Below are 25,584 nucleotides of genomic sequence, written 5' to 3' on the forward strand. Positions count from 1 at the left end.
CCTCAGTCATGGACTGGAGCATATTTCAGCTATTAATTATGGTTAAATATATTTTTATTAAAGAGAAGAGAATTTTACAAGAAAAACAGTAGTTGAAAACTACGTCAATGATCAAAGTACTTTTTCTTATAATATACAATTCGAGAAGAGTAACACAAAAAAACACTCATTCACAAACCTTGCATAAATCTTACAAAAAAGAGAGAAAAAAAAAAAAATTAGAGGGAGTAAACCCTCAAGAATGACTACAGTATCTTTAACATATAAGCAATGACTCCTTGCCCCCGCAACAGGCGAGGACTTTCATTACCGTAAATAAAGTAAAGCATACCTAAAATCAGTTCGCCCATGTCCCCTAAAGCGAGACATGCACGCAGATGGTATCATTATAAAAGTAACTGGTAAATCATGGTACAGACCTATCACACCGAGCTGGTGGAAGGTGAACAGCTCACCCAGGGGGGAGATAGAAAGAAGAAAAAATAGAGGGGGGAGCCCAATTAGGTGGGGCTCAAGAAAAGATTTAAAATGAGAACATGAAAAGAAAGGAAGAGTAGCTTAGTAATCGACTGTAGAATAGACAGGTGTATTCAGGTAAACAGGTCAGGGAAACGAGCAGAATCTTTAAATAGAATCCATTCAGTCCAGGTACCTAAGAAGGAGACCCTTGTCTGTGAAAGGTCTGCTTCAATTTCCTCCATCCTAAAGATGGTTTCAAATTCTGAAAACCACTCCACAACATCGGGGGGAACCGGGTCTCGCCATCGGCGGGGGATGACCGTTCTAGCAGCCGCTAGGCAAAATTTAAGGATGTCCTTTTTTTGGGATCTCACCGAACCGGGAATCATGGAGAGCAATGCCATCTCCGGAGTACCGGTGATGTGCTTGCCTGTGATCAAACCATAATTTCGGAACACTTGGTCCCAGAATGTTCTAATCAAGGGGCAGTCCCACCAGACATGCAAAAGGGAGCCAATGCCATTTCCACACCTCCAGCAGCAGTTTGAAATTGAGGGAGAAAATTTGTGTAACCTGTCAGGTGTGAGGTACCACCTATATTGCAGTTTATACCCCTTCTCCGAGGCCTCACTGGAACTCGGGAGTTTATGGTTCATCAGGAAGCAACGCTCCCAATCCTCATCCGACAGAGTCCGCCCTAAATCCTTCTCCCAAGCAGACTGGAAATAGAGCCTTGCGTCAGAGTCAGGTGTTGAAAAAATTGAGTAGAGGGAAGAGATTCCCCTGCTCGGGGCGTCACCACCGGCAAACAACAGTTCCAAGGGAGAGAGTCTACAGTTCGAACCCCTAGGCAAATTCAAAGAGGCCAGGAAAGACCGGACCTGCAAGTACTCCCACCATAGAAGTTTAGTGGAGAGAGATTGGGTTTGGAGGGAACAGAGGGTGGGAATCTCGCCACGCTGTAAGATATCACCAACCCGTATGTCATCCTCGTATTTCCATCCCATGAAGGCTTTCCTGTGAATGCCCGGAGGAAATGCCGGGTTGCAAAAAATAGGTGTAAGAAGGCTGGCCCCAGAAGGAGCGGACCCCTTCACCCCACTGCAGTGCCATGCCCTCATAGCCTCTGAGGTTAAGAAGGAAAATCTCCCCCGTTGAAGAGCATATTGCTTTGGGATCCACTGAAGATACTGAAGAGGCAAATCGGACCATTCTTGTTCCAACTCTACCCATTTTTTAAATTTAATTTTATATTTCCAGTCCAAAAGGCGAACTAATATGGCCGCCCTGCAATAGTTTCGGAGGTTGGGTAGACCAACCCCACCAAACTGGCGTGGCCTAGATAAAACCTTGTAACTCACCCTCGGTGTTTTCCCCTTCCAGATAAAACGGGAAATCAAGGACTGTATTTTAATAAAAAACGATTTATGTGGCCAAATGGGAATTGCCTGAAAGATATAAAGAAATCTCGGCAGGATATCCATCTTTACCACCTGAATCCTACCGAGCCACGACAGCCTCAATGGGCCGTAAGACTCCAGAAGGGATCCCACCTTGTTCAAAATGACCTGATGGTTCAAAGAAAATAATTGAAGAGGATCCGAGGTGAGGTTCACCCCGAGATATGAAATCTGATCCCGTTGCCATCTGAAGGGGAAGGCCTGCTTCAAGGAAGCCACCACGGAAGAAGATAGAGAAATGTTTAGGACCTCAGTTTTGGAGTAATTAATCTTGAAGTTACTTAAATCCCCGAAGGATTCGAACTCCTTCATAAGCACTGGAAAAGAGACGACTGGGTTAGAGACAAAGAGGAGGATGTCGTCGGCAAATAGGGCCGTTTTATGGTTAGAGTTTCCAACCTGAATCCCTGAGATGCTGTCATTAACTCGGATAGCCTTAGCCAAATGCTCAATAACTAAAACATATAATAGGGGCGACAACGGGCAGCCTTGTCTAGTACCGTTCTGGATATAAAAACGATCGGACAAAGATCCATTGACTCTAACACGAGCTGAGGGTTTTGAATATAATGACATAATTTTCCCCAGGAAATTGGATTGTAAGCCAATATGGGTCAGGGTCTCCCGTAGAAAATCCCAATGGACTCAATCAAAGGCCTTTTCCGCGTCAATCGACAGAAGACAAAGAGGGGACTTTTGCATCTTGGTCCTCTCAATAAGGAGAAGAGACCGGATAATGTTGTCCCGCGCCTCCCGGCCCTTGACAAAGCCCACCTGATCAATGTCGATAATAGATGGGAGAAGTCCCGACAATCTGTCAGCCAATATCTTAGCAAATAATTTTACATCGACGTTGATCAGGGAGATTGGCCTATAACTCCCGGCCAGTAGGGGATCTTTATTAGGCTTTAGCAGAACAGAAATATGAGCCTCTAGAGACTGGGGGGTAAAACTATTCTCCTCAGAAATCGCATTAAGGCCGGCGTCACACTCGGCGTAAGACAATACGGTCCGTTTTTTACGTCCGTACTACGGCCGTAATACGGAGAAATGTTCCCAAAATAGTGATCCGTAGTCAGGGTGTGTCAGCGTATTTTGCGCATGGCATCCTCGGTATGTAATCCGTATGGCATCCGTACTGCGAGATTTTCGCGCAGGCTTGCAAAACCGACATCTAATGGATTTATGTGCTCAAATGTTCGGGAAAACATATATACAGTGTATATATATATATATATATATATATATATATATATATATATATATATATATATATATATATATATATATATATATATATGTCATTGAGACACATATATATATATATTCTGTATTTAGATTTCATTCAGCGCGATATCTGTGAACAGCCGGTAATTCAATTACCGGCTTTTCATTTCTCCTGCACAAACCCGACAGGATATGAGACATGGTTTTCATACAGTAAACCATCTTATATCCCCTTTTTTTTTGCATATTCCACACTACTAATGTTAGTAGTGTGTATGTGCAAAATTTCAGCGCTGTAGCTGCTGAAATAAAGGGTTAAATGGCGGAAAAAATTGGCGTGGGCTCCCGTGCAATTTTCTCCGCCAGAATGGTAAAGCCAGTGACTGAGGGCAGATATTAATAGCCAGGAGAGGGTCCACGGTTATTGGCCCCCCCGTGGCTAAAAACATCTGCCCCCAGCCACCCCAGAAAAGGCACATCTGGAAGATGCGCCTATTCTGGCACTTGGCCACTCTCTTCCCACTCCCTGTAGCGGTGGGATATGGGGTAATGAAGGGTTAATGCCACCTTGCTATTGGAAGGTGACGTTAAGCCAGATTAATAATGGAGAGGCGTCAATTATGTCACCTATCCATTATTAATCCAATTGCTGGAAAGGGTTAAAAAAACACACACACACACACACGATTTAAAAGTATTTTAATAAAATAAACACAGCGGTTGTTGTAATAATTTATTGTTCTCTCAATCCATCAGGAACACCCTCGCTTGGAAAAATAATAAACGCACAAGATACATACCTTCTGGTGAACCGTCTCGTCCCACGAAGTAATCCATCTGAAGGGGTTAACTAATATTACAGGCAGGAGCCCTGCTAATGCAGCTGTGCTCCGTGCCTGTAATCCCCGGGTGCTGAAAGGAAAGCAGTGATCTGTACTTACATTGAGTCGCGGTGATGCGCCCCTGCTGGATGTTCTCATGAACTGCAGCCTGGGAACTTTTTCCCACGCTCCAGGTCATATGAGGACATCCACCAGGGGGCGCATCACCGCGACTGAAGGAAATGTAGGTCAATGACCTACATTTCATTCATTCGCCGGGGATTACAGGCACGGAGCACCGCTGCATTTAGCAGGGCTCCTGCCTGTAATATTAGTTAACCCCTTCAGATGGATTACATCGTGGGACGAGACGGTTCACCAGAAGGTATGTATCTTGTGCGTTTATTATTTTTCCAAGCGAGGGTGTTCCTGATGGATTGAGAGAACAATAAATTATTACAACAACCGCTGTGTTTATTTCATTAAAATACTTTTAAATCATGTGTGTGTGTGTTTTTTAACCCTTTCCAACAATTGGATTAATGATGGATAGGTGTCATAATTGACGCCTCTCCATTATTAATCTGGCTTAATGTCACCTTCCAATAGCAAGGTGGCATTAACCCTTCATTACCCCATATCCCACCGCTACAGGGAGTGGGAAGAGAGTGGCCAAGTGCCAGAATAGGCGCATCTTCCAGATGTGCCTTTTCTGGGGTGGCTGGGGGCAGATGTTTTTAGCCACGGGGGGGCCAATAACCGTGGACCCTCTCCTGGCTATTAATATCTGCCCTCAGTCACTGGCTTTACCATTCTGGCGGAGAAAATTGCGCGGGAGCCCACGCCAATTTTTTCCGCCATTTAACCCTTTATTTCAGCAGCTACAGCGCTGAAATTTTGCACATACACACTACTAACATTAGTAGTGTGGAATATGCAAAAAAAAAGGGGATATGAGATGGTTTACTGTATGTAAACCATGTCTCATATCCTGTCGGGTTTGTGCAGGAGAAATGAAAAGCCGGCAATTGAATTACCGACTTTTCACTAACACCGCTGCGTATTTCTCGCAAGTCACACTGCAGGTCCGTGTGGAATCCGTATTTTTCTCGCCCCCATAGACTTTCATTAGCGATTTTTTTTGCGCAATACGCTGACAAACGCAGCATGCTGCGATTTTGTACGGCCGTAGAAAGCCGTATAATACTGAACCGTAATATACGGCTAATAGGAGCAGCCCCATTGAGAATAATTGTGCCGTATGTAATGCGAGTTTTACGGACGTAGTTTCTGCGCTCTTACGTCCGTAAAACTCGCCAGTGTGACGCCGGCCTAAAGGTGAGGACCATTTGGGGAAGCAAGTCAGATAGAAGGGATTTATAGAATAAGGGAGTGAACCCATCCGGCCCAGGACATTTAGAGGTGGACGTGGATTTAACAGCTTCTGACAGCTCCTCAGGGGTTACGTCCTTTTCCAGGACAGCCAAATCCGCCTCAAGTAGGGACGGGACCTTGATCCTATTCATATAAGATTTAATTTTATTTTTCAACGTGGTGGGATCCAAATCAGCGAACCTGCCCCTAATGTTGTATAGAGATTTATAGAACTTTTGAAAGACCTCTAGGATCTCCTCATTACTATGGACCAGTTGGCCCTTATCATTTTTGAGTGATGAGATAAGGGTGGGACCCGATCTGGGATGAAGCAGTCGTGCTAGAGGGCGCCCGCAAACATTAGCTCTTTTGTAGAAAAACCCTTTAGTTCTTTCCTTGTCACCCATAAACCGTCTATCCAGCAGGCCTTTAAGTTCAAGCCTTTTTGTAGTGAGCTCGACCAAAGTCTCAGAGGACCTCGAATTCTTATGCCTGCTTTCCAGGGTCTGAATTTCAGCTATTAATTATAATAAATCTGTGGGGGCCACATCCTTTCTTGTAGGCTTAGGCTATGTTCACATTTGCGTTGTGCGCCGCAGCGTCGGCGCCGCAACGCACAACGCAAACAAAAACGCAGCAAAACGCATGCACAACGCTGCGTTTTGTGCCGCATGCGTCCTTTTTTTCATTGATTTTGGACGCAGCAAAAACGCAACTTGCTGCGTCCTCTGCTCCCGGACGCGGGCGCCGCAGTGACGCATGCGACGCAAAACGCAAGTGCGACGCATGTCCATGCGCCCCCATGTTAAATATAGGGGCGTATGACACATGCGGCGACGCTGCGGCGCCCGACGCTGCGGTGCTGACCGCAAATGTGAACGTAGCCTTAGACTTCTTTTCAAAGAGTTGCCGGGGCGAAAACAAAAGTTGACAGATTATTTGCACAACTGTGTTTTGTGCAAATATTTTTTATTTTTTATCTGATGAATTGGCCCCTTAAAGTTTACTCACAAATGTAACCATTTTTCTTTTTTAGAATAATTTTCTATCCTTTTTTAATGTCATTATATAGGAAGCTTCACTATAAAATACTAAGTAATGACTATTGTGGGATTTGGCTGAAGAGCCGCACGCACAAAATGTTCAGTGTGCCCCAGATTTTCTGGAAGACAATTTGTAAAACAGATGACATATTCTCAGAAACACACATAACTATTGAAATGAAGAAATGCAGACAATAAAAACCTGTTTTTACAGCTCAGTCTATGATGAACCTATTTATACACGAGAGTGGAACGTAGCAAGACGAGAGTGCATGTGTCTAGAAGCACCATTCAACCCTTCAGCTTTTCACTCGTCTCCTCAAAAAGATGGCTCAGACTATCTTAGGTTGCTGCAAATTTTCACTGAGAGCTGGAAAAAAAAAAAAAAAAGCTGACAACTGCCAAAGAAACAGGACACTCGGACACAGACAGCAAAATGCTGTACATGTATTACAGGTAGACGGACTACAGCATGAGTCTACACATGAAGGACGTCCATTTTTGAGAATTATTGGGTACAAGTTTGCATGATGACTAAGGCTTCAATCACCTGTCCGAGTTTCTCAGCCTGTGTATACAAACCACAAATTCTGACCCGGACCTGAAATAAATTGTACTATAAATATGGGGTGACCAGTCTGGAAATAGCAGTGCATAAGGATGGTCAAACTCCGACATAAAAATGCCACCCAAGAGAAAAATACTTTCTGTGGCCGCCAGTTCTCCAGTTGGCTTTACTCTAGTCTAAGTAGTCAGTATGAAAATTTTGGCCCCAGAAAGTTACTTGTAACTGCACATTAAAATAAATACCGCATAGTGGGACTATTCTCCTGTGGACACTGAACTCACCTGACATGGTTTGGTCGAGCCTATGGATGAGGGACTTTTTTGCACTTTCCACATCAGGTGTTGGACTATCAAAAACTTGTCGACACCAGACTAGCGGACTCACCGCTTTCTGTGAGGAGGATAGTCTTTTCTTTGGCGAGGTATACAACCTGTACAAGAAACCAAGAATATGATCAATATTAAAAGACATGTTCGGTACTTCAGAGTATTGGGCAGAATTTAGCCGTCCATCTTTCACCATTTGTGTACGGACTGCGATGTCTGACTGCGGGGTTCCTGACCTGAAACGGACAGCTGCATATATGCCTCTGAGGCGGTCAAGGTCAGGTCAGGAGACCCGTGGCCAGTCGGTGCATCAGTCCGAACATTGACGATAGTCACATATACATGGACCTAATGTATAGAAAAGAGTTCAAAAGATTGTCAGAGGTAAACCATTAGACAAACCTTTATATTTCCGGTCTAGCCAACAAGGACTATTACAGTGCTGATGTGACTCCTAGACCCCCAATTTGTCTTGTCCCTTATCCTATAAGGGAATTCTAACAGAAAGGGGTATTGCCATCTTGTAAAGTGATGGACCATGGATATGTTATGCCACCACTTTCCCCAGACCCTGACAACGAAGGGGACGTGGTTGGGGTTTAGTGCAGCATTCTCTACTGAAATGTCTCACACAGAGGCGACAAGTTATGTGGGGACCTGGACCCCATTCCTGTGAGGGTGGTGGACTGCAGCTCTCAGCAGAGCCAGGAGAACTGATGGGCAAGCTTAGAGGGGAGTGTGGTGCTTAACCAGAGGTGTACTCCATTCTTAGGAGAAGGGAGGCTCATCCATTTACATGAACGGGATACCCCTCTAATAGTGAGGTTCCTTGTTCAGGACCCTCATATTAACCAGAGAGAAGAATAGATACAAAAATAAAACAATCGGACAGGTCCAGCCTATTCACAGGCAGTATGCCTTTGTTTCTCCTGCGGGTGCAACGCCAGGTTCCTACACAGGTTACATCTAATCCCTGAGGATCCTGGTGACTAAATTATCAATGAGGACCACTGAAGACAAAAATGGTCTCCTGACCTAGAACAATAAAGAAATAGAGATTCACATGACATTCAACGTTAAAGTTCCCATCTTGATTAGATCTTTTCAGAATGTCCGGATGTCTGTATGGAGAGATCTTTAATGTCTGTGTGTCATTGATCCAATCCTGCACTGAGCAGCAGACTGTACACATAATATCCAAGTCATTACTACCAGGGTGCGCCTGCAACCAGAGGGGAATTGTGTGGTCACCACCCAAACACAAGCTGCATTACTTTGTTCTAGTTTCGCCTTCTACCTTGTGATCAGGATTTATGAGATCCACACATATATATTCCAATGGCCGCTGAGTGGCATTAGCGAGGTTTTATAGGACATAGGTGTTGGGAGAAGACATTCGCTCAGTATAGAGTAGCACCTGTACTATGAGTAGAGGGGGCAGCAGTCCACGGCCTGACAACCTGCGACAGGACAGCTGTAGAGTTTCCCGTACAGAAGCAATGAGCGGTCAGATGGCCAATGCAATGATTAAGCTTCTAATGCGACTTCTGTAGGGAAAGGCAGCACTGTCCGATCTCATCTTGCTCAGAATCTGGAGTCATGTGAAATCACAGCCTGAAGGCTTCTGCTAACAAACTCCACAGAACGCATTACTAACAGCCCCCGCTGCCCCGTCTCCTCTTCAGAGCGGGTTCCTCAGGATTACACTCCTACAGCGACCATTCACATTACAGAATAATTCCAAATAAGCCGAGCATTGAGCACAGCAGCTTTATTATCTGCGATATAGGAACACCGCATCTGTGCAGAAGCTACAAGTATCAGAGGGGCCTATGTTCTATGACTGACATACCAATCATAGAATGATAGAATTGGAAGAGACCTCCTGGGTCATCGTGTCCAACACCCTGCTCAATGACGGATTCACTAAATCATCCCAGACAGATGTCTGTCCAGCCTCTGTTTGAAGACTTCCATTGAAGGAGAACTCACCACCTCTCGTGGTGAGCCACAACGTTTCACCACCTGTTTTAGAGTATTGTTCCCATCTTCATACATTAATATTTTCAGATAAACATTGTAAATACAAGCACTTTAGCAAATTACTGCTTATTAAAATTTGCAGCCGTTGTTAAGATATTAGCACATTTACAGTCAGTTGCCCAGGAGACCGACCAACACTGCTGTTGTCTAGATGGAAGCATTGCACTAAAGCTGGCTGGGATTAAGAGATAACAGCACGATCCAGCGACCCTCAACATTTCATTTAGTGCTTTGAAGCTCAATAGAAAAGTTTGTGAACACTGACCATTATTCTGCTGTCTAAAAGGGTGGTCGGTCTCCAAGGCAACAAGCTGAAAAAGTAAGTGTTAAAAGAGCTGTCCACTGCTCAGACAACCCCTTCTAAATCAATAGGTTCCCCCCCCCCCAATAAAAAAAAAACAACAAAACAAAACAAAACTCCCCTAGAGTGCAGGTGCGGTTCCAGCAGGGGCTCTCCCAGGGCTGGCATCACATTGTCCCTCCTTTGGACAGTATGGAAAACTGCTTCTATTTACAAGCACTATCCAGGAATAGCCATTTCTGAAGATGGGAATAAGCCTTAAAGCTAAAGTGCAGATGAAGTGTGTCAATTTGTAGGTTTGTCAGGTCCATAGACTATAACCTAGCACAGTCCATAGACTATAACCTAGCACGTGAGAAGTCTTGGAGACGGGAGCGGGAGGTCTATGGTCCCCATGACGGTGTGGCCTCCGCTTGCATTCTCAGACCATGTCTGGCAGTCACTAACCATTTCAGCCCACAGGAGCTGCTGATCTGGCCCAGTGACCTAGCCAGCACAATATGGCCCTTGTCAGTGTCGCTCACCTGGCATCTGTGTATGTATTGCCTATATTGAGGCGAAGTCGGGGTGCGAGAATCCCAAGAGACAAATATATTAGAAATCTTCATCACATTAAGTAAAAACTAAGCTTGCCTCCACTGTCCGTTGTCACCTGAAATCCATCTCAACAACTGATAGCAATCGGTAGAAGTGACAGACAAGAACAAGAAGTCAGCGTCAAGTTAGGCTGCTTTCACACTAGCGTCGGTATGGGCCTGTCGCAGTGCGTCGGATCGACGTACCGACGCATGCTGTGAAAGAAAAGCACAACGGGGGCAGCGGAAGCAGTCTTACGACGCTTCCGCTGCCCCATTGGAAGGTCCAGGGAGGAGGGGGCGGAGTTTCAGCCGCGCATGTGCGGTCTAAAATACATTTGTGTGATTACATAACTAAAAAATGGCATGGACATATACCGTATGTATTCACTCCTTTAGATATGAAGCCTCAATTGTCTGTTGCAAGCAACTGCCTTCAAAAGTCACATTGTTGGTGAAGTCAAGTTCACCTGTGTGTAATCTAAGGGTCCCATGGTCTGTCAGTATATACACTTTACCTTTTCTGAAAGGCCACAGAGGCTGCAACCCCACTAAGCAAGAGGCACCACTGACCAAACCACACCATGAAGACCGAGGAGATCTCCAAACAAGTCAGGGACAAAGTTGTGAGACGTTCAAGTCAGGTTTGTGTTATTTAAAAAAAAATAAATAAATAAAGAGTTATATCCCAATGTCTGATCATCCCCGGAGCATCATCAAGTCCATTATCATCAAGTTGAAAGAACATGATATCACAAACCTGCCAAGAGAGGGCACCCACCAAAACTCAATACTTTCGCAAAACACTAACTAGGGTGAGACCGCACAGTGCAGCTGGAGCTTCGCCCGCCTATGGGGGCCAATGGCTGCAATATTTTGTGTCATGCCCATGAGGCCACTGGCCGGCGTGGCTGGGCAGAGGTTTGGCGATGCAGCCAGCCTCACCATGTGGTCTTCCCTGTTGGGCACCTGTTATTTACCCCAATGAAAATCAGTCTTATTTAAAAAAAAAATTACAAATAAAATGACTGCAAATAAGTTGAGGACAGGCTACAGTGCAGTCTTTTTTAAATTAAAAACAGATGATATTTTTAATTACAGGTGAGATAAATCTCAGTCATTGAGATTAGATAATGTGGAGCAGCAGGGTAGGGTTTCATCTGCCTACATGGAGATGTCAATTCTCTGTTCCTGCTCCCTCTTAGACGGCATAGGCTACTTTCACACTTGCGTTTTCAGCGATCCGTCACAATCCCTTGTATTAGCGACGGATGGCCACAGGTTGCGTCCGTCGTGCAATGGATCCGTCGTGTTTTGGCAGACCGTCGGCACAAAAAAACGTTTGTGAACTTTTTTGTCCGTCGCGTCCGCCATTTTCTATCGCGCATGCGCGGCCGATACTCCGCCCCCTCCTCCCCAGACTTCAGAATGGGCAGCGGATGCGTTGAAAAACTGCATCCGTTGCCCACGTCGTGCACAAATTTGACAACGTGCGTTGGTTCCGGGCATGCTCAGAAAGAAAAAACGGGAAGTGTCGCTGGATTCCAGTGTTTGACAGTCAGTGATGGATCCTGCGACCATAGGCTTCCATTATAGCCAACGACAGACAGCGCAGGAACAGTCGCTGACTGATTTTCCGACGCGCAGAAAAAAACGTTCCTCTGAATGTTTTCTCCGCACGACGGACCGCTATTTTCCAACGGATCCAGTGCACGATGGATGAAACGGATGGCTATCCGTCACAATCCGTCGTTAATACAGGTCTATGGGAAAAACAGGATCCTGCAGAAAAATTTGCAGGATCCTGTTTTTTTCAAAACTCGACGGATTTCGACGGGAGGAAAAAGACGGAAGTGTGAAAAAGGCCTAACAATCAGGCTTCCGGCCCCTCATCACTCCCCTGAAACGGCCCTAACTATAGTCACCAAGACCTATTAACCACCACTACTCTGTCCTCCTCCTCCTCCTGGACCTGTCCTCTGCTTTTGACACAGTGGACCATTTCCTATTACTGGCCCTCTCATATCTTGGCATCACAGACTTCGGCCTATCTTGGATCTCGTCATACCTAACAGACCGGACATTCCGGGTCTCCCACTCGCACACCACCTCCTATCTGTCCGAGTCCCACAAGGTTCAGTCCTAGGGCTCCTGCTCTTCTCCATGTATACCTTTGGCCTGAGACAGCTCATAGAATCTCACGGTTTTCAGTATTACCTCTCTGGACCAGATATCACCTCCCTACTAACCAAATCCCACAATGTCTGTCCGCTATTTCATCCTTTTACGCTAGATTTCTAAAACTTAATATGGATAAAATAGAATTCATCTTTCCCCCATCTCACTTGACCCCCCCCCCATACAGACCTATCCATTAAAGTAAATGGCTGCTCACTCTCCCCAGTCCCACAAGCTCGCTGCCTCGGGGTGATCCTTGACCCTGATCTCTCCTTCGAGCCACATATCCAAGCCCTTTCCACTTCCTGCCGACTAACTTAAAAATATTTCCTGGATCCGCACATTCCTCAACCAGCAAACTGCAAAAAAGCTAGTCCATGCCCTCATCATCTCCCGCCTTGACTACTGCAATCCCCTGCTCTGTAGCCTCCCCTCAAACACTCTCGCACCCCTCCAATCTATACTAAACTCTGCTGCCCGACTAATCCACCTGTCCCCCCGCTATTCCCCAGCCTCTCCCCTCTGTCAATCCCTGAACTGGCACCTCATAACCGAGACTCCAGTGCAAAACCCTAACCATGACATACGAAGCCATACACAACCTGTCTCCTCCATACATCTGTGACCTCGTCTCCCGCTACTTTCCTGTACGCAACCTCCGATCCTCACAAGATCTCCTTCTCGACTCCCCTCTTATCTCTTCTTCCTGCAATCGCATACAAGATTTCTCCCACATATCACCCCTACTCTGGAACTCTCTACCCCAACACATCAGACTCTTACCTACCATCGAAACCTTCAAAAAGAACCTGAAGACCTACCTCTTCCAACAAGCCTGCAACCTGCAGTAACCAGATAGACCGATCCACTGCACGACCAGCTCTATCCTCACCTACTGTACCCTCACCCATCCCTTGTAGATTGTGAGCCCTCGCGGGCAGGGTCCTCACTCCTCCTATACCAGTTGTTATCTGTATTGTTTAAGATTATTGTACTTGTTTTTATTATGTATACCCCTCCTCACATGTAAAGTGCTATGGAATAAATGGCGCTATAATAATAATGGAGTCATTATAGCTTACCAACAGCAGAATACAACACTACACGGCCTGGGAAGATAGTGTGTGCACACAAGCTCAGGAGCGTAGATCCCAATTACATGGGAATAAACTAGCACTGGAAGTGAGCAGACACCATGCAGCTCACATCATTACTTACTGATGTAAATGACAACAGCTCTATTCTTGTGAAAGGGAACAGTTGGCAATCCTTGGGACCAAAGTGGATTTGTCACTCAAAAAGCAACCCACGACACCCCTGTGTACACCGAGTGAGGGGATTTATCGCCATGTAAACGAGCACCAACACTTTTCAAATATTTCATTTTACCCAACACTAACCAAACTGATGATTACAGGTCTATAGAATAAAATAAAAATACAAAAATAATTAAAGGAAGTTTCCTTCAGATATTTTTAATCATCTGAAAAGCCTTAAAGTGGATCTCTCAGTAGGATCACCCCTCCTAAGCCGTCATTATGGGCATGTAGGTCATAGGAAGCCAAGTAATAAAATACGGTGATATCTGCGATCCGATGTTCTATTCCAGACAGATACAAGTCTTTCTTAATACATAAATGAGCTGTTAAGATCTATGGGCGGGACACAGATCTCCCTGAGAATCTGCCTCCACAGATTATTTTACTTTAAAGGGGGAGTCACCAGTGTGAGACATGTAGGTCAGCAGAGCAGACTGTCAGTCATTACATGTCTCATACTGGTAGCGCTGCTTTTCATTTACAATAATCTCTGGAGGCAGATTCTCGGGGAGATCTATGTCCGGCCCATAGATCTTAATAGCTTGTTTACATTTAAGAAAAACAAGGATTTCTGTGCAATAAGACATTGGATCACAGATACCCAGGTATCATTCTATTCAGCTTCCTATAATCTACATGCCCATATACACGGTTTAGGAGGGTTGATCCCACTGACAGGTTCCCTGTAACATAGGACCTGGGAACTACCCCCAGTAAGTTTACATATTCTAGCTTCGGCTGTCACATCCTTTACATCACACATTTTGCTCTTTGATCGTTCCCGTCCATGAATGCTGACCGTGCTTAGTGTTCTTAGCTGTTCAGAGGAGTACATGACTACCGGAGCATGTATGGGGGGCCTAAGAAACCAGTGAACACCCAGTAGGACAGGCAGCATAGCATGGGTGCTGCAAATATGCCGTGCTGGGATCATGCACACACTGAGGATGTTGGAGAACATGTGCTCCTCAGACATGTCAAGGCGCAGATGCCCTCTCCAACTGAAGACATGGACTGGAAGAGGACGTACAGCAATGTCAGCATAGTAACAGCTTCAGTCTTTGGAGGCATCATGTACTGCACAGATGGAGGCACTTTTGCTAAATACATTGTAACAGAAAGTGGCTTGAAATGTGGATATCATTTACAACTCCACTTGATTTAAGGTACCGTCACATTAAGCGACGCTGCAGCGATAGCGACAACGATGCCGATCGCTGCAGCGTCGCTGTTTGGTCGCTGGAGAGCTGTCACACAGACCGCTCTCCAGCGACCAACGATGCCGAGGTCCCCGGGTAAACATCGGGTTGCTAAGCGCAGGGCCGCGCTTAGTAACCCAATGTTTACCCTGGTTACCATCGTAAAAGTAAAAAACCAAACAGTACATGCTCACCTGCACGTCCCCCGGCGTCCGCTTCCCTGCACTGTGTGAGCGCCGGCCCTAACAGCAGAGCGGTGACGTCACCGCTGTGCTTTTACTTTCACTTTAGGGCGCTCAGTCAGAGCAGGAAGCGGACGGCGGGGGACGCACAGGTGAGTATGTACTGTTTGTTTTTTTTACTTTTACGATGGTAACCAGGGTAAACATCGGGTTACTAAGCGCGGCCCTGCGCTTAGTAACCCGATATTTACCCTGGTTACCAGCGTAAAACATCGCTGGTATCGTTGCTTTTGGTGTCAAACACGACGATACACGCCGGTCTGACGACCAAATAAAGTTCTGAACTTTATTCAACGACCAGCGATATCACAGCAGGATCCTGATCGCTGCTGTGTGTCAAACTAAACGATATCGCTATCCAGGACGCTGCAACGTCACGGATCGCTAGCGATATCGTTTAGTGTGAAGGTACCTTAACTCTGGAAAACCCCTTCAGGGCATCTCACAACACCGCCACAAACATCACAACAATACTAACATTTGAACAATAGGATGTTATCATAATCCTTTTATAAAGGGCGAACATAGTCTGCGCGCTTTACGATATGTAGAAGAAAAGTCCACATTAGACCATTTAGGGGGAAGAACCTCACAACTGAGCTTTATGGCACAGCGGCACTGAACATGAAAAATACTGTAAAAACCGCCACCCCCGGAATAACTGCATACGGCAGGAATGCACGGACTGGGGTGAGCAGGACGCTTCATGCCTGGGCTGCTCACATTCAGAAGACATCTATAAATGGAAAAGCCTGCTCATGTGCGCTGACGACAGAGGATTGCAATATCTTCATCCTGTTGGCCGGCTGTGAGCAGACCGAGGCTGTAGTCACATATTGTGTCCCTGGTACAGACACTGATCTCTTTGTAGGGGGGGGGGGGGGGGGTCGCACACAGAGGCGGCAGTGACACAAGTCAGTTATAGCATCGCGCTAAGTGAACTGGCCAACATCACTGAAAGCCGCTGCGGAGCCATCACTAACCATTGCCAGAAGAGCAGGTATAATTCTGATCAGTGTGCTAACATTTTTTGCCATATTATTAGGTTTTCTTTAATAGCATGTACAAGCCCGGCCTTACTCATTTCTTTTCATAAATCTAAACAATAAATGTAACATTTAATGTAAATTTGATATGAGTGTCCTTTTACTTCCATGTCTGGCCATAGGTGAGGTGACAACACATGACGCCACTATACTGGGAAATAGACCATATTGTGGAGGACCACCAATAACCCAGGCCCGGAGACCCCTCACAGTGATAAGATTAGGGCGGATGGCGGATGTACAGCTACAATGAAAAGTCTTTACATTAACTCATAAATAACAGATTAAAAAATGCTGCGTTTCTGCTGATGGACGTGACTCAGGCTGATGTAATCTAATCCGGTAAGTATTATATTAATGGACCGAGAGTATCATTTACAGCATCTCAACCCCACCAACGAGTCACGGCTACATCGCCATGATATTACACAGCACAATACAACAGAGGCCAGGTGAATCCTCATACAGGACCCATGAGGGAACCCAGACGCTGGACAGAAGGGGTGCAGGAGGGTCGCGCTATACATGGTGGGTGGGAAGGCAGGCCATAATGGCTGCAGGCTGGTTATCAAGAGGTAATAACAGTGGTGGACACAGATGCAGAGATGCAAAAGGGAAAGTTATCACTTCCTCAACTTTTTCACAGTATGGGCAAATCTAAAAGACTGGGAACGACCAGAAAAAAAAACATGCGTTAACAGCAGCTCAGATTAGAGACCAGCTCAATGCCACACAGAGGTCTAGCAGCAGACACATCTCTACAACAACTGTTAAGAGGAGACTTTGTGCAGCAGGTCTTCATGGTAAAATAGCAGTGGTTTCCTAGCAGCTAAGGACAGGCAACAAGCAGAAGAGACTTCTTTGGGCTAAAGAACACAAGGAATGGACATTAGATCAGTGGAAATCTGTGCTTTGATCTGACGAGTCCAAATTTGAGATCTTTGGTTCCAACCATTGTGTCAAAGGTGAACGGATGGACTCTACATGCCTGGTTCCTACCGTGAAGCATGGAGGAGGTGGTGTGATAGTGTGGGGGTGCTTTGCTGGTGACACTGTTAGCAATTTAATTCAAAATTGAAGGCATACTGAACCAGCATGGCTACCACAGCATCTTGCAGCGGCATGCTATTCCATCCGGTTTGCATTTAGTTGGACCATCATTTATTTTTCAACAGGACAATGACCCCAAACACCCCTCCAGGCTGTAAGGGCTATTTGACCAAGAAGGAGAGTGATGGGGTGCTACGCCAGATGACCTGGCCTCCACACTTACCAGACCTGAACCCAAGCAAGATGGTTTGGGGTGAGCTGGACCGCAGAGTGAAGGCAAAAGGGCCAACAAGTGCTAAGCATCTCTGGGAACTCCTTCAACATTGTTGGAAGACCATTCCCGGTGACTACCGCTTGAAGCTCATCAAGAGAATGCCAAGAGTGTGCAAAGCAGTCATCAAAGCAAAAGGTGGCTACTTTGTAGAACCTAAAATATAAGATATTTTCAGTTGTTTCACTTTTTTGTCAAGTATGTAATTCCACATGTGTTAATTCATAGTTTTCTTGCCTTCAGTGTGAATGTACAATTTTCATAGTCATGAAAATACAGAAAAATCTTTAAATGAGAAGGTGTGTCCAAACTTTTGGTCTGTACCGTAGATACTAGAATCATAGAATGTTATAGCTGGAAGGGACCTCCAGGGTCATCGTGTCCCACCACCTGCTCAATGCCGGATTCATTAAACCATCTCAGACATGTCTTTCCAGCCTCTGTTTGAGGACTTCCATTGAAGGAGAACTCACCACTTGTCGTGGCAGCCTGTTGCATTCATTTATCACTCTCAAAAAGTTTTTTTCTAATATCTAATCTGAATCTTCTCCCTTTCAGTTTCAGTCCATTACTTCTCATGTTTCCATGTACAATGAGAATAAAGCTGAACCCTCTACACTGTGACAGCCCTTCAGATATTTGTAGACAGCTATTAAGTCTCCTCTTAGCCTTCTTCTTTGCAAACTAAACATTCCCAGATCCATGGTTGCAACCTCTAACAACTATGACTATATGAATGGTCATAACCATGGATACCTAAGCTACTGAAATGCCCTGAACATGGGGTAAGCAAAATAGTTAATTAGAGGAACTATACATTTTTAATTGGAGACATTTGCTATTAATTATTATTACAGCTACTACATATTGGAGTAGGACCTTGGAGATGGGAATGCTCCTGTAACGAATTGTCCTGGGGCAAAAAGAATAATATATCCCATAGGGTCAGTCCCCATCACACTGCAAGGATGTACGACTAACAGCCTTCCTATGTCAATGACCTGCCTTAGGAAATAGTCCAGAAAAATAAAAAGGAGGAGACTTGAATAATGCATAGAGCATTTGAGCCATGGAGATTCCCCCCAGATCAGTCAGATCCAAATATGAGCGTCGCCCTCAGCTTCCACCCACATAAGAATGAGAATGAACCGGACAATACGTTCTCTGCACTGCTGTGCCCTCAATCTGGGTGATGGGGCCAAAACACTACTAATTCTGTTCGCTTCCCTTTACACTTGTGGATTTACCAGCGTTCCAATAGTGATAAGAGTAGAGTAGGCATAAGATTACACCACAAATTACACAACACAAGTGGAATTTACACCAAGTATAGCCGAGCAGAAAAACGGAAAAAGGAAACCCGAGGCATGAAAGGTACATCTGGTCAGAACATGTGGGTAATACTGGTCTGCTGACCTTACAAGTGCAATCCACTTAGCTGTAATCATGTGTGTCCGTAATAAGGATGTGAATACTGTCCCTTATATATCAGCTGCATAGAAATCGCCACCCACAATGGACGGGAACATCGGTAACAGACCGGGCACAACCCCTAGCACCGATGCCTCCTCCATGACGAACCCACAAATACTTTTTAAACATTTTTATTAAACTCCAGTACCTACAAAATAAATACATAATTACCGTATATATAAAATCAATATCTGCACAACTGCCTTCACCCAGTTACGTGCCCTCAGCACCAAGATCAGCGCCCCCTGCTTTAGTACATACTACCGTATATTTCCAAGACGCACCTTTCTACTGTACAAGACCCCGTTTTCGAGAGAGATGTGCTAGGACCCGCACCTATCATCCATTTATGGCTGGATCAGTGAAATTCACACCAACTGTGGTCAAATCAAGGTTGAAATGCAAATTTCTCCATTCCGCAGAAGTAAAAAAAAAAAAGTTGCAAGTGACCTTGCAACAACTGCAAAATTTCCAATTGCATCAGCAGCAGAGACTTGGCACTGTAGGGACAGAATGTCGGCATCACCCGACACGGTCTGCAATCTATAGTGATCGCAGCCCAACAGACAACGTTTAGAACGGCCCAAAGAAACCACACTGTCCTCTGGGCGCCATAACATAGCACGGTATTAATACAGCCACGCTGTATCCAGTATGAAAGACATGGCAATATACCCTTCATGGCAGCTATAAAGCCCCAGCACAACAGGAATCCAAACTATAAGGGAACAAGCAATAGGTTTTATTTATTGGGGTTTCAGATTTGATACATAGAAAGCCAATTACCCGAGGTGGAATCGGTTTCCGCACTAGGACAAGCTGCCTGTCCCCCGCACTCCCTGATAATGTCCTATTAGGCGCAAGGTAAGAGGCTTTATATAATGAGCTCAGGCCGTGAACTTTGCAGATTACATTTTCCCTTTTGGTAGAATGACTCTACAAAAGCCTAATGGACAGCAGCACTTATAGAGTATCCACCCAAGTGTGAGAAACCTCAGGAGCCTACGTGACAACGCCGGACGGAGCTTAGTCTGAACTCTACAAGAGGGAAAACCTGCTGTGATGGCAGATACTCACATAATGTATTATACCATAATGACAGGGAGGTTACTAATAAAAGAAACTGCAGGAGAAAAAAAATCCAGGAGAGGTATGAACCACATTCTGGAAGTCTTATATACATGGCTCACGTTGCTTTGGAGATCCTTGGTGTCCAAAAGCTATCTGGTGCTGAAAGCCCTATCTACATGGTCCTCAGTGCTGTGGTGATCCCTGGTGTCCTGTATCTTGCTAGTCCTGAAAGGGATTAGCTGACAGTAGATGGACCAGTAGTTGTTAAGATTTCTTTTGCATTAGTTGCATTTTGTCGGTGACTTTAGTCCAGGCTAATGATTGTGTGACACGGTCATTAACAGAAGTAAATTATGTCTTCCCAGTCAGTCCCAGTGTGACGACAGCGAAGTGCAACCCCATTAAAGCAGATCATCCATCACAAAATACCAGATCACAACCACCATAACGGGAGACGACCGGCCAGATTATAGGACAGGAAAGGACGCGACTTCCCCATTATTAGTGAGGGGTCTGAGATCACAGTCATGGCCGACTCTGCATTTCAACTTGAAGTGTCCAAATAAGCGGTGACATAACTGGAGGCTTTACAAGCCGGTCACACCACTCCAAGCGGCAATTATACTTTGATTTAGTGGCCGGGTAATAAAACTTTCAGAACAGTAAACCACCCGAGACGTTTTATGACTGTGGCTGATCTCTAGAGGCAGCAGGTAGTGACTCCATGAAATCCTCTGCCACGCTAGTCCCATCACAGGTGGTCTAGGACTTGGTGCCCCCTGTACATACGTATATTGCACAGCGGGAAAATCTGGAGATCAGATCACTGACAGGTTAGGTACATCAGAGACCATGACCACAATGATGGATGGCGAGGAGGTCTGATAACTGTTCTCCTGGACTGTCCCACAATTACTGGCCACCTGTCCCCCGCATACAGGCGCTCTGCTGTCTTGTATAGGGCTGATGGAGGTGCGCTGGTTCCTGCCCCCCAATGGTGAGAGCAGGGGCTCCGCATACAGGCGCTCTGCTGTCTTGTATAGGGCTGGTGGAAGTGGGCTGGTTCCTGCCCCCAATGGTGAGAGCAGGGGCTCCGCATACAGGCGCTCTGCAGCCTTGTATAGGGCTGATGGAGGTGCGCTGGTTCCTGCCCACCCCTTGCTGAGACGTCGACAGGCTGCACGAAATTGGCCATTAGCGGAGCAAAGACAGATAAAGGTGCAGAGCATGGCCCTTGTGAGCGCACAATAATCACTTTTGGTCTGTGCACGCGCTGTGGTGAGCTCAGGGAAGACTGACACACTTAAGACTATGTTCACACAGATGTTTGAGTTAAAGAAATTATGAGTTTTTCAAGCAGAAACCACTTCTAGTAACAGTTTTTGGAGCAGGCGGCTTTCACAGTCATTTGATTGGACAGATTCCACCAGGATCAGCGCCAGGGAACAGACATGCACTTTTCCCCAAAATCTTTTTTTCATAACCTCTTACAGGGAAAAAAAATAACACTAAAAAAACTCCATGTCAACAAACAAAGTGGACTTCCCACAGATAGAACTGGAAGAGCCTATGAGGACCCAGTGTGTGCAGAGATGGTCCAGATACACCCAGCGGCCTCTAAAAGGGATGCTCCATACTTTATAAGTTATCTATCCAGGGGACAGCCAGTACCTTGTGATCAGTGGGGCCCCAACTGCTGGAGAGAGCGGTGCTCTGCAGCACCCACTGGCCGGACATTGGTCGCCCCAATAAGTCCCCTCTGGGTTGTCACCCAGAAGGCGGAGGTGCTGACAGGCCCATGTGCCCAGTGGTCAGATGCTGGTCGCCCTAACATGTCCCCTGGTTGTCACCCAGAAGGGGGAGGTGCTGACAGGCCCATGTGCCCAGTGGTCAGATGCTGGTCGCCCTAACATGTCCCTTGGTTGTCACCCAGAAGGCGGAGGTGCTGACAGGCTCATGTGCCCAGTGGTCAGATGCTGGTCGCCCTAACATGTCCCCTGGTTGTCACCTAGAAGGAGGAGGTGCTGACAGGCCCATGTGCCCAGATACTGGTCACCCCCATAAGTCCCCTGGTTGTCACCCAGAAGGGGGAGGTGCTAACAGGTCCATGTGCCCAGTGGTCAGATACTGGTCGCCCCAATAAGTCCCCTGGGTGTCACCCAGAAGGGGGAGGTGCTGACAGGCTCATGTGCCCAGTGGTCAGATGCTGGTCGCCCTAACATGTCCCCTGGTTGTCACCTAGAAGGAGGAGGTGCTGACAGGCCCATGTGCCCAGATACTGGTCACCCCCATAAGTCCCCTGGTTGTCACCCAGAAGGGGGAGGTGCTAACAGGTCCATGTGCCCAGTGGTCAGATACTGGTCGCCCCAATAAGTCCCCTGGGTGTCACCCAGAAGGGGGAGGTGCTGACAGGCCCATGTGCCCAGTGGTCAGATGCTGGTCGCCCCAATGTCCCCTGGTTGTCACCCAGAAGGGGGAGGTGCTGACAGGCCCATGTGCCCAGATACTGGTCGCCCCAATAAGTCCCCTGGGTGTCACCCAGAAGGGGGAGGCGCTGACAGGCCCATGTGCCCAGATACTGGTCGCCCCAATAAGTCCCCTGGGTGTCACCCAGAAGGGGGAGGCGCTGACAGGCCCAATGGTCAGATGCTGGTCGCCCCAATAAGTCCCCTGGGTGTCACCCAGAAGGCGGAGGTGCTGACAGGCCCAGTGGTCAGATACTGGTTGCCCCAATAAGTCCCCTGGTTGTCACCTAGAAGGAGGAGGTGCTGACAGGCCCATGTGCTCAGATACTGGTCGCCCCAATAAGTCCCCTGGGTGTCACCCAGAAGGGGGAGGCGCTGACAGGCCCATGTGCCCAGATACTGGTCGCCCCAATAAGTCCCCTGGGTGTCACCCAGAAGGGGGAGGCGCTGACAGGCCCAGTGGTCAGATGCTGGTCGCCCCAATAAGTCCCCTGGGTGTCACCCAGAAGGCGGAGGTGCTGACAGGCCCAGTGGTCAGATACTGGTTGCCCCAATAAGTCCCCTGGTTGTCACCTAGAAGGAGGAGGTGCTGACAGGCCCATGTGCTCAGATACTGGTCACCCCAATAAGTCCCCTGGGTGTCACCCAGAAGGGGGAGGTGCTGACAGGCCCATGTGCTCAGTGGTCAGATACTGGTCGCCCCAATAAGTCCCCTGGGTGTCACCCAGAAGGGGGAGGCGCTGACAGGCCCAGTGGTCAGATGCTGGTCGCCCCAATGTCCCCTGGTTGTCACCCAGAAGGGGGAGGCGCTGACAGGCCCAGTGCCCAGATACTGGTCGCCCCAATAAGTCCCCTGGGTGTCACCCAGAAGGTGGAGGTGCTGACAGGCCCAGTGGTCAGATGCTGGTCGCCCCAATAAGTCCCCTGGGTGTCACCCAGAAGGTGGAGGTGCTGACAGGCCCAGTGGTCAGATGCTGGTCGCCCCAATAAGTCCCCTGGGTGTCACCCAGAAGGGGGAGGCGCTGACAGGCCCAGTGCCCAGATACTGGTCGCCCCAATAAGTCCCCTGGGTGTCACCCAGAAGGTGGAGGTGCTGACAGGCCCAGTGGTCAGATGCTGGTCGCCCCAATAAGTCCCCTGGTTGTCACCTAGAAGGAGGAGGTGCTGACAGGCCCATGTGCCCAGTGGTCAGATACTGGTCGCCCCAATAAGTCCCCTGGGTGTCACCCAGAAGGCGGAGGTGCTGACAGGCCCATGTGCTCAGTGGTCAGATACTGGTCGCCCCAATAAGTCCCCTGGGTGTCACCCAGAAGGCGGAGGTGCTGACAGGCCCATGTGCTCAGTGGTCAGATACTGGTCGCCCCAATAAGTCCCCTGGGTGTCACCCAGAAGGCGGAGGTGCTGACAGGCCCAGTGCCCGGTACTCACCAGCTCTCCTCCTCCTCGAAGTCCACCATCCCGTCCAGCTCCTCCGGCCGCAGCGGCACCACCTGGTCCAGCAGGAGTCCGCTCTCCAGCTCCCTCCTCCTCTCCTCGGCCAGCGCTTCCATGAACTCCTCCCAGGCGGCCCCGTCTGCTCGGCCTCCCACAGGCCCGGGACTCGCGCTGCGGCCGCCGGTGCCCAGCAGCATGGAGGCAGGGGTGAGGTGCTGGGAGGCCCGGGCAGCGGGGGGCAGTGCGGGGGTCCGGGGAGAGTTCGGGGCATTGGTGGAGCGGGAGCGCAGCTGCTCGTTCTGCTTCTCCAGCTTCTTCACCAACTCCTGCAGCTTCCGCACCTCCAGGTCCGCGTTCATGTTGGAGTTGACGTCCTCCATGGTTGCCGGCGTGGCCTCTCCGACACTCCGTACAGCCTCAGCCCCGGCTGGAGTTCATTGCCCGCTTACTTCCACCAACTGCCACCCTCTACCAGATAACCACGCCCCGACGCGGCCGAGCCAGTGACAACTCCGCAACAAACCACGCCTGCCTGACGTCTGTTCCACCAATCAGCTCATTGCCAACAGACCTGTTATACTTGATGACGTCACCGCGTGCCCATGGAACGTGGCAATGCGTGCTGTCCAAGCCCTCCGCTTTCTATTGGTTTACAGACCGGAAGGTGCCAAGTGGCCATATTTAAGACTGGCAAAGGAATGCGCTCATGTGATTGGACGGAATTCTACTACTTCTTCTGACGTCACGAGAACTAGACTAAAGTTAGAAAACTTCCTGAGGACCAGACACTTGAGGAGCGTCACACGTGACGCCGGGTCACATGGCCGAGCGCAGACGTCTGCACATGGCCGGACCCTTTCTATAGCATGAAAATGTCAGTACCGTAATACAGAGTTCTGTAGGCAGAGAAGGAACAGGACCGCTAACTCCTTCCTGACTGGTAGATTTTCCATTTTTGCGTTTTTATAGAACTCTCCTGCCCACCGCGCCTCTTAGTTACAAGTGTAGTCTGATTTTTGGTGCGGGTTTCAGAACCTCAACATGTTAATTTCTCTTGCGTTTACGCTGCAGATTTTTCCCATTAACTCCCATTAGATGCGGAAAATCTGCAGGTAAAAAACACACATGTGCGTTTAGTGTGTTTCCATGGTGGAAATGCATGAAAAACTCACGTCATCAGCACCTATGTATAGCAATAAGGTTCAGTGAAATCACAATACCAGGAAGTTTCACAGAGAAAAAAACCACAGTGATAAAATGGTGAAAAAAAACCCCCCACACAAACGCAATGAAAAAATCACAAGTAACCCAACTTAAATAATAGGTGCAGAAATTCTGTAAGATCAAGAGCTGATGGTGGGAGCCTGGCCCTATGGAGCGGACTATAGAGACACCACATTACCAAATATGTTTATTTACAGTTCTTTATTTTTTATTATTATTTTTCATAACATTTTAATTTTTGTATATTTTTTTTTGTCTAGAACCTACAGTATTGCAGGATATAGTAAAATCACTGCTTTGTTTTTTCAGCAGGTCCTCTAGATAATGGGGCGGAGGCTGAGCAGGCGCTCCTCTACTGCACTGCAGCTGGGGCTCTGCACAGCCCCCGATCCCAGGCCGGAGCCTCGTTCTCAGT

At 47.3% G+C, this 25,584-nt stretch overlaps 1 protein-coding gene across 3 annotated transcripts in view; it reads right to left on the minus strand.

The window, feature by feature from the left end:
- SLAIN2 (SLAIN motif family member 2) overlaps positions 1-24,492 on the minus strand; it is a 52,163-nt gene extending 27,671 nt beyond the window's left edge. For all 3 annotated transcript variants that reach the window (XM_077279804.1, XM_077279803.1, XM_077279805.1), the window contains exons 1-2: positions 23,940-24,492; positions 7,234-7,382 (exon numbers count right to left, since the gene is read on the minus strand). In XM_077279804.1, coding sequence (XP_077135919.1) covers positions 7,234-7,382; positions 23,940-24,325 — 535 coding nt within the window. In that variant the 5' untranslated portion in view covers positions 24,326-24,492. The remainder of the gene's footprint in view (positions 1-7,233; positions 7,383-23,939) is intronic.
- Positions 24,493-25,584: the final 1,092 nt, after the last annotated feature.

This window comes from Ranitomeya variabilis, chromosome 1, assembly GCF_051348905.1.
Source record: "Ranitomeya variabilis isolate aRanVar5 chromosome 1, aRanVar5.hap1, whole genome shotgun sequence".
Lineage (NCBI taxonomy): Eukaryota > Metazoa > Chordata > Amphibia > Anura > Dendrobatidae > Ranitomeya > Ranitomeya variabilis.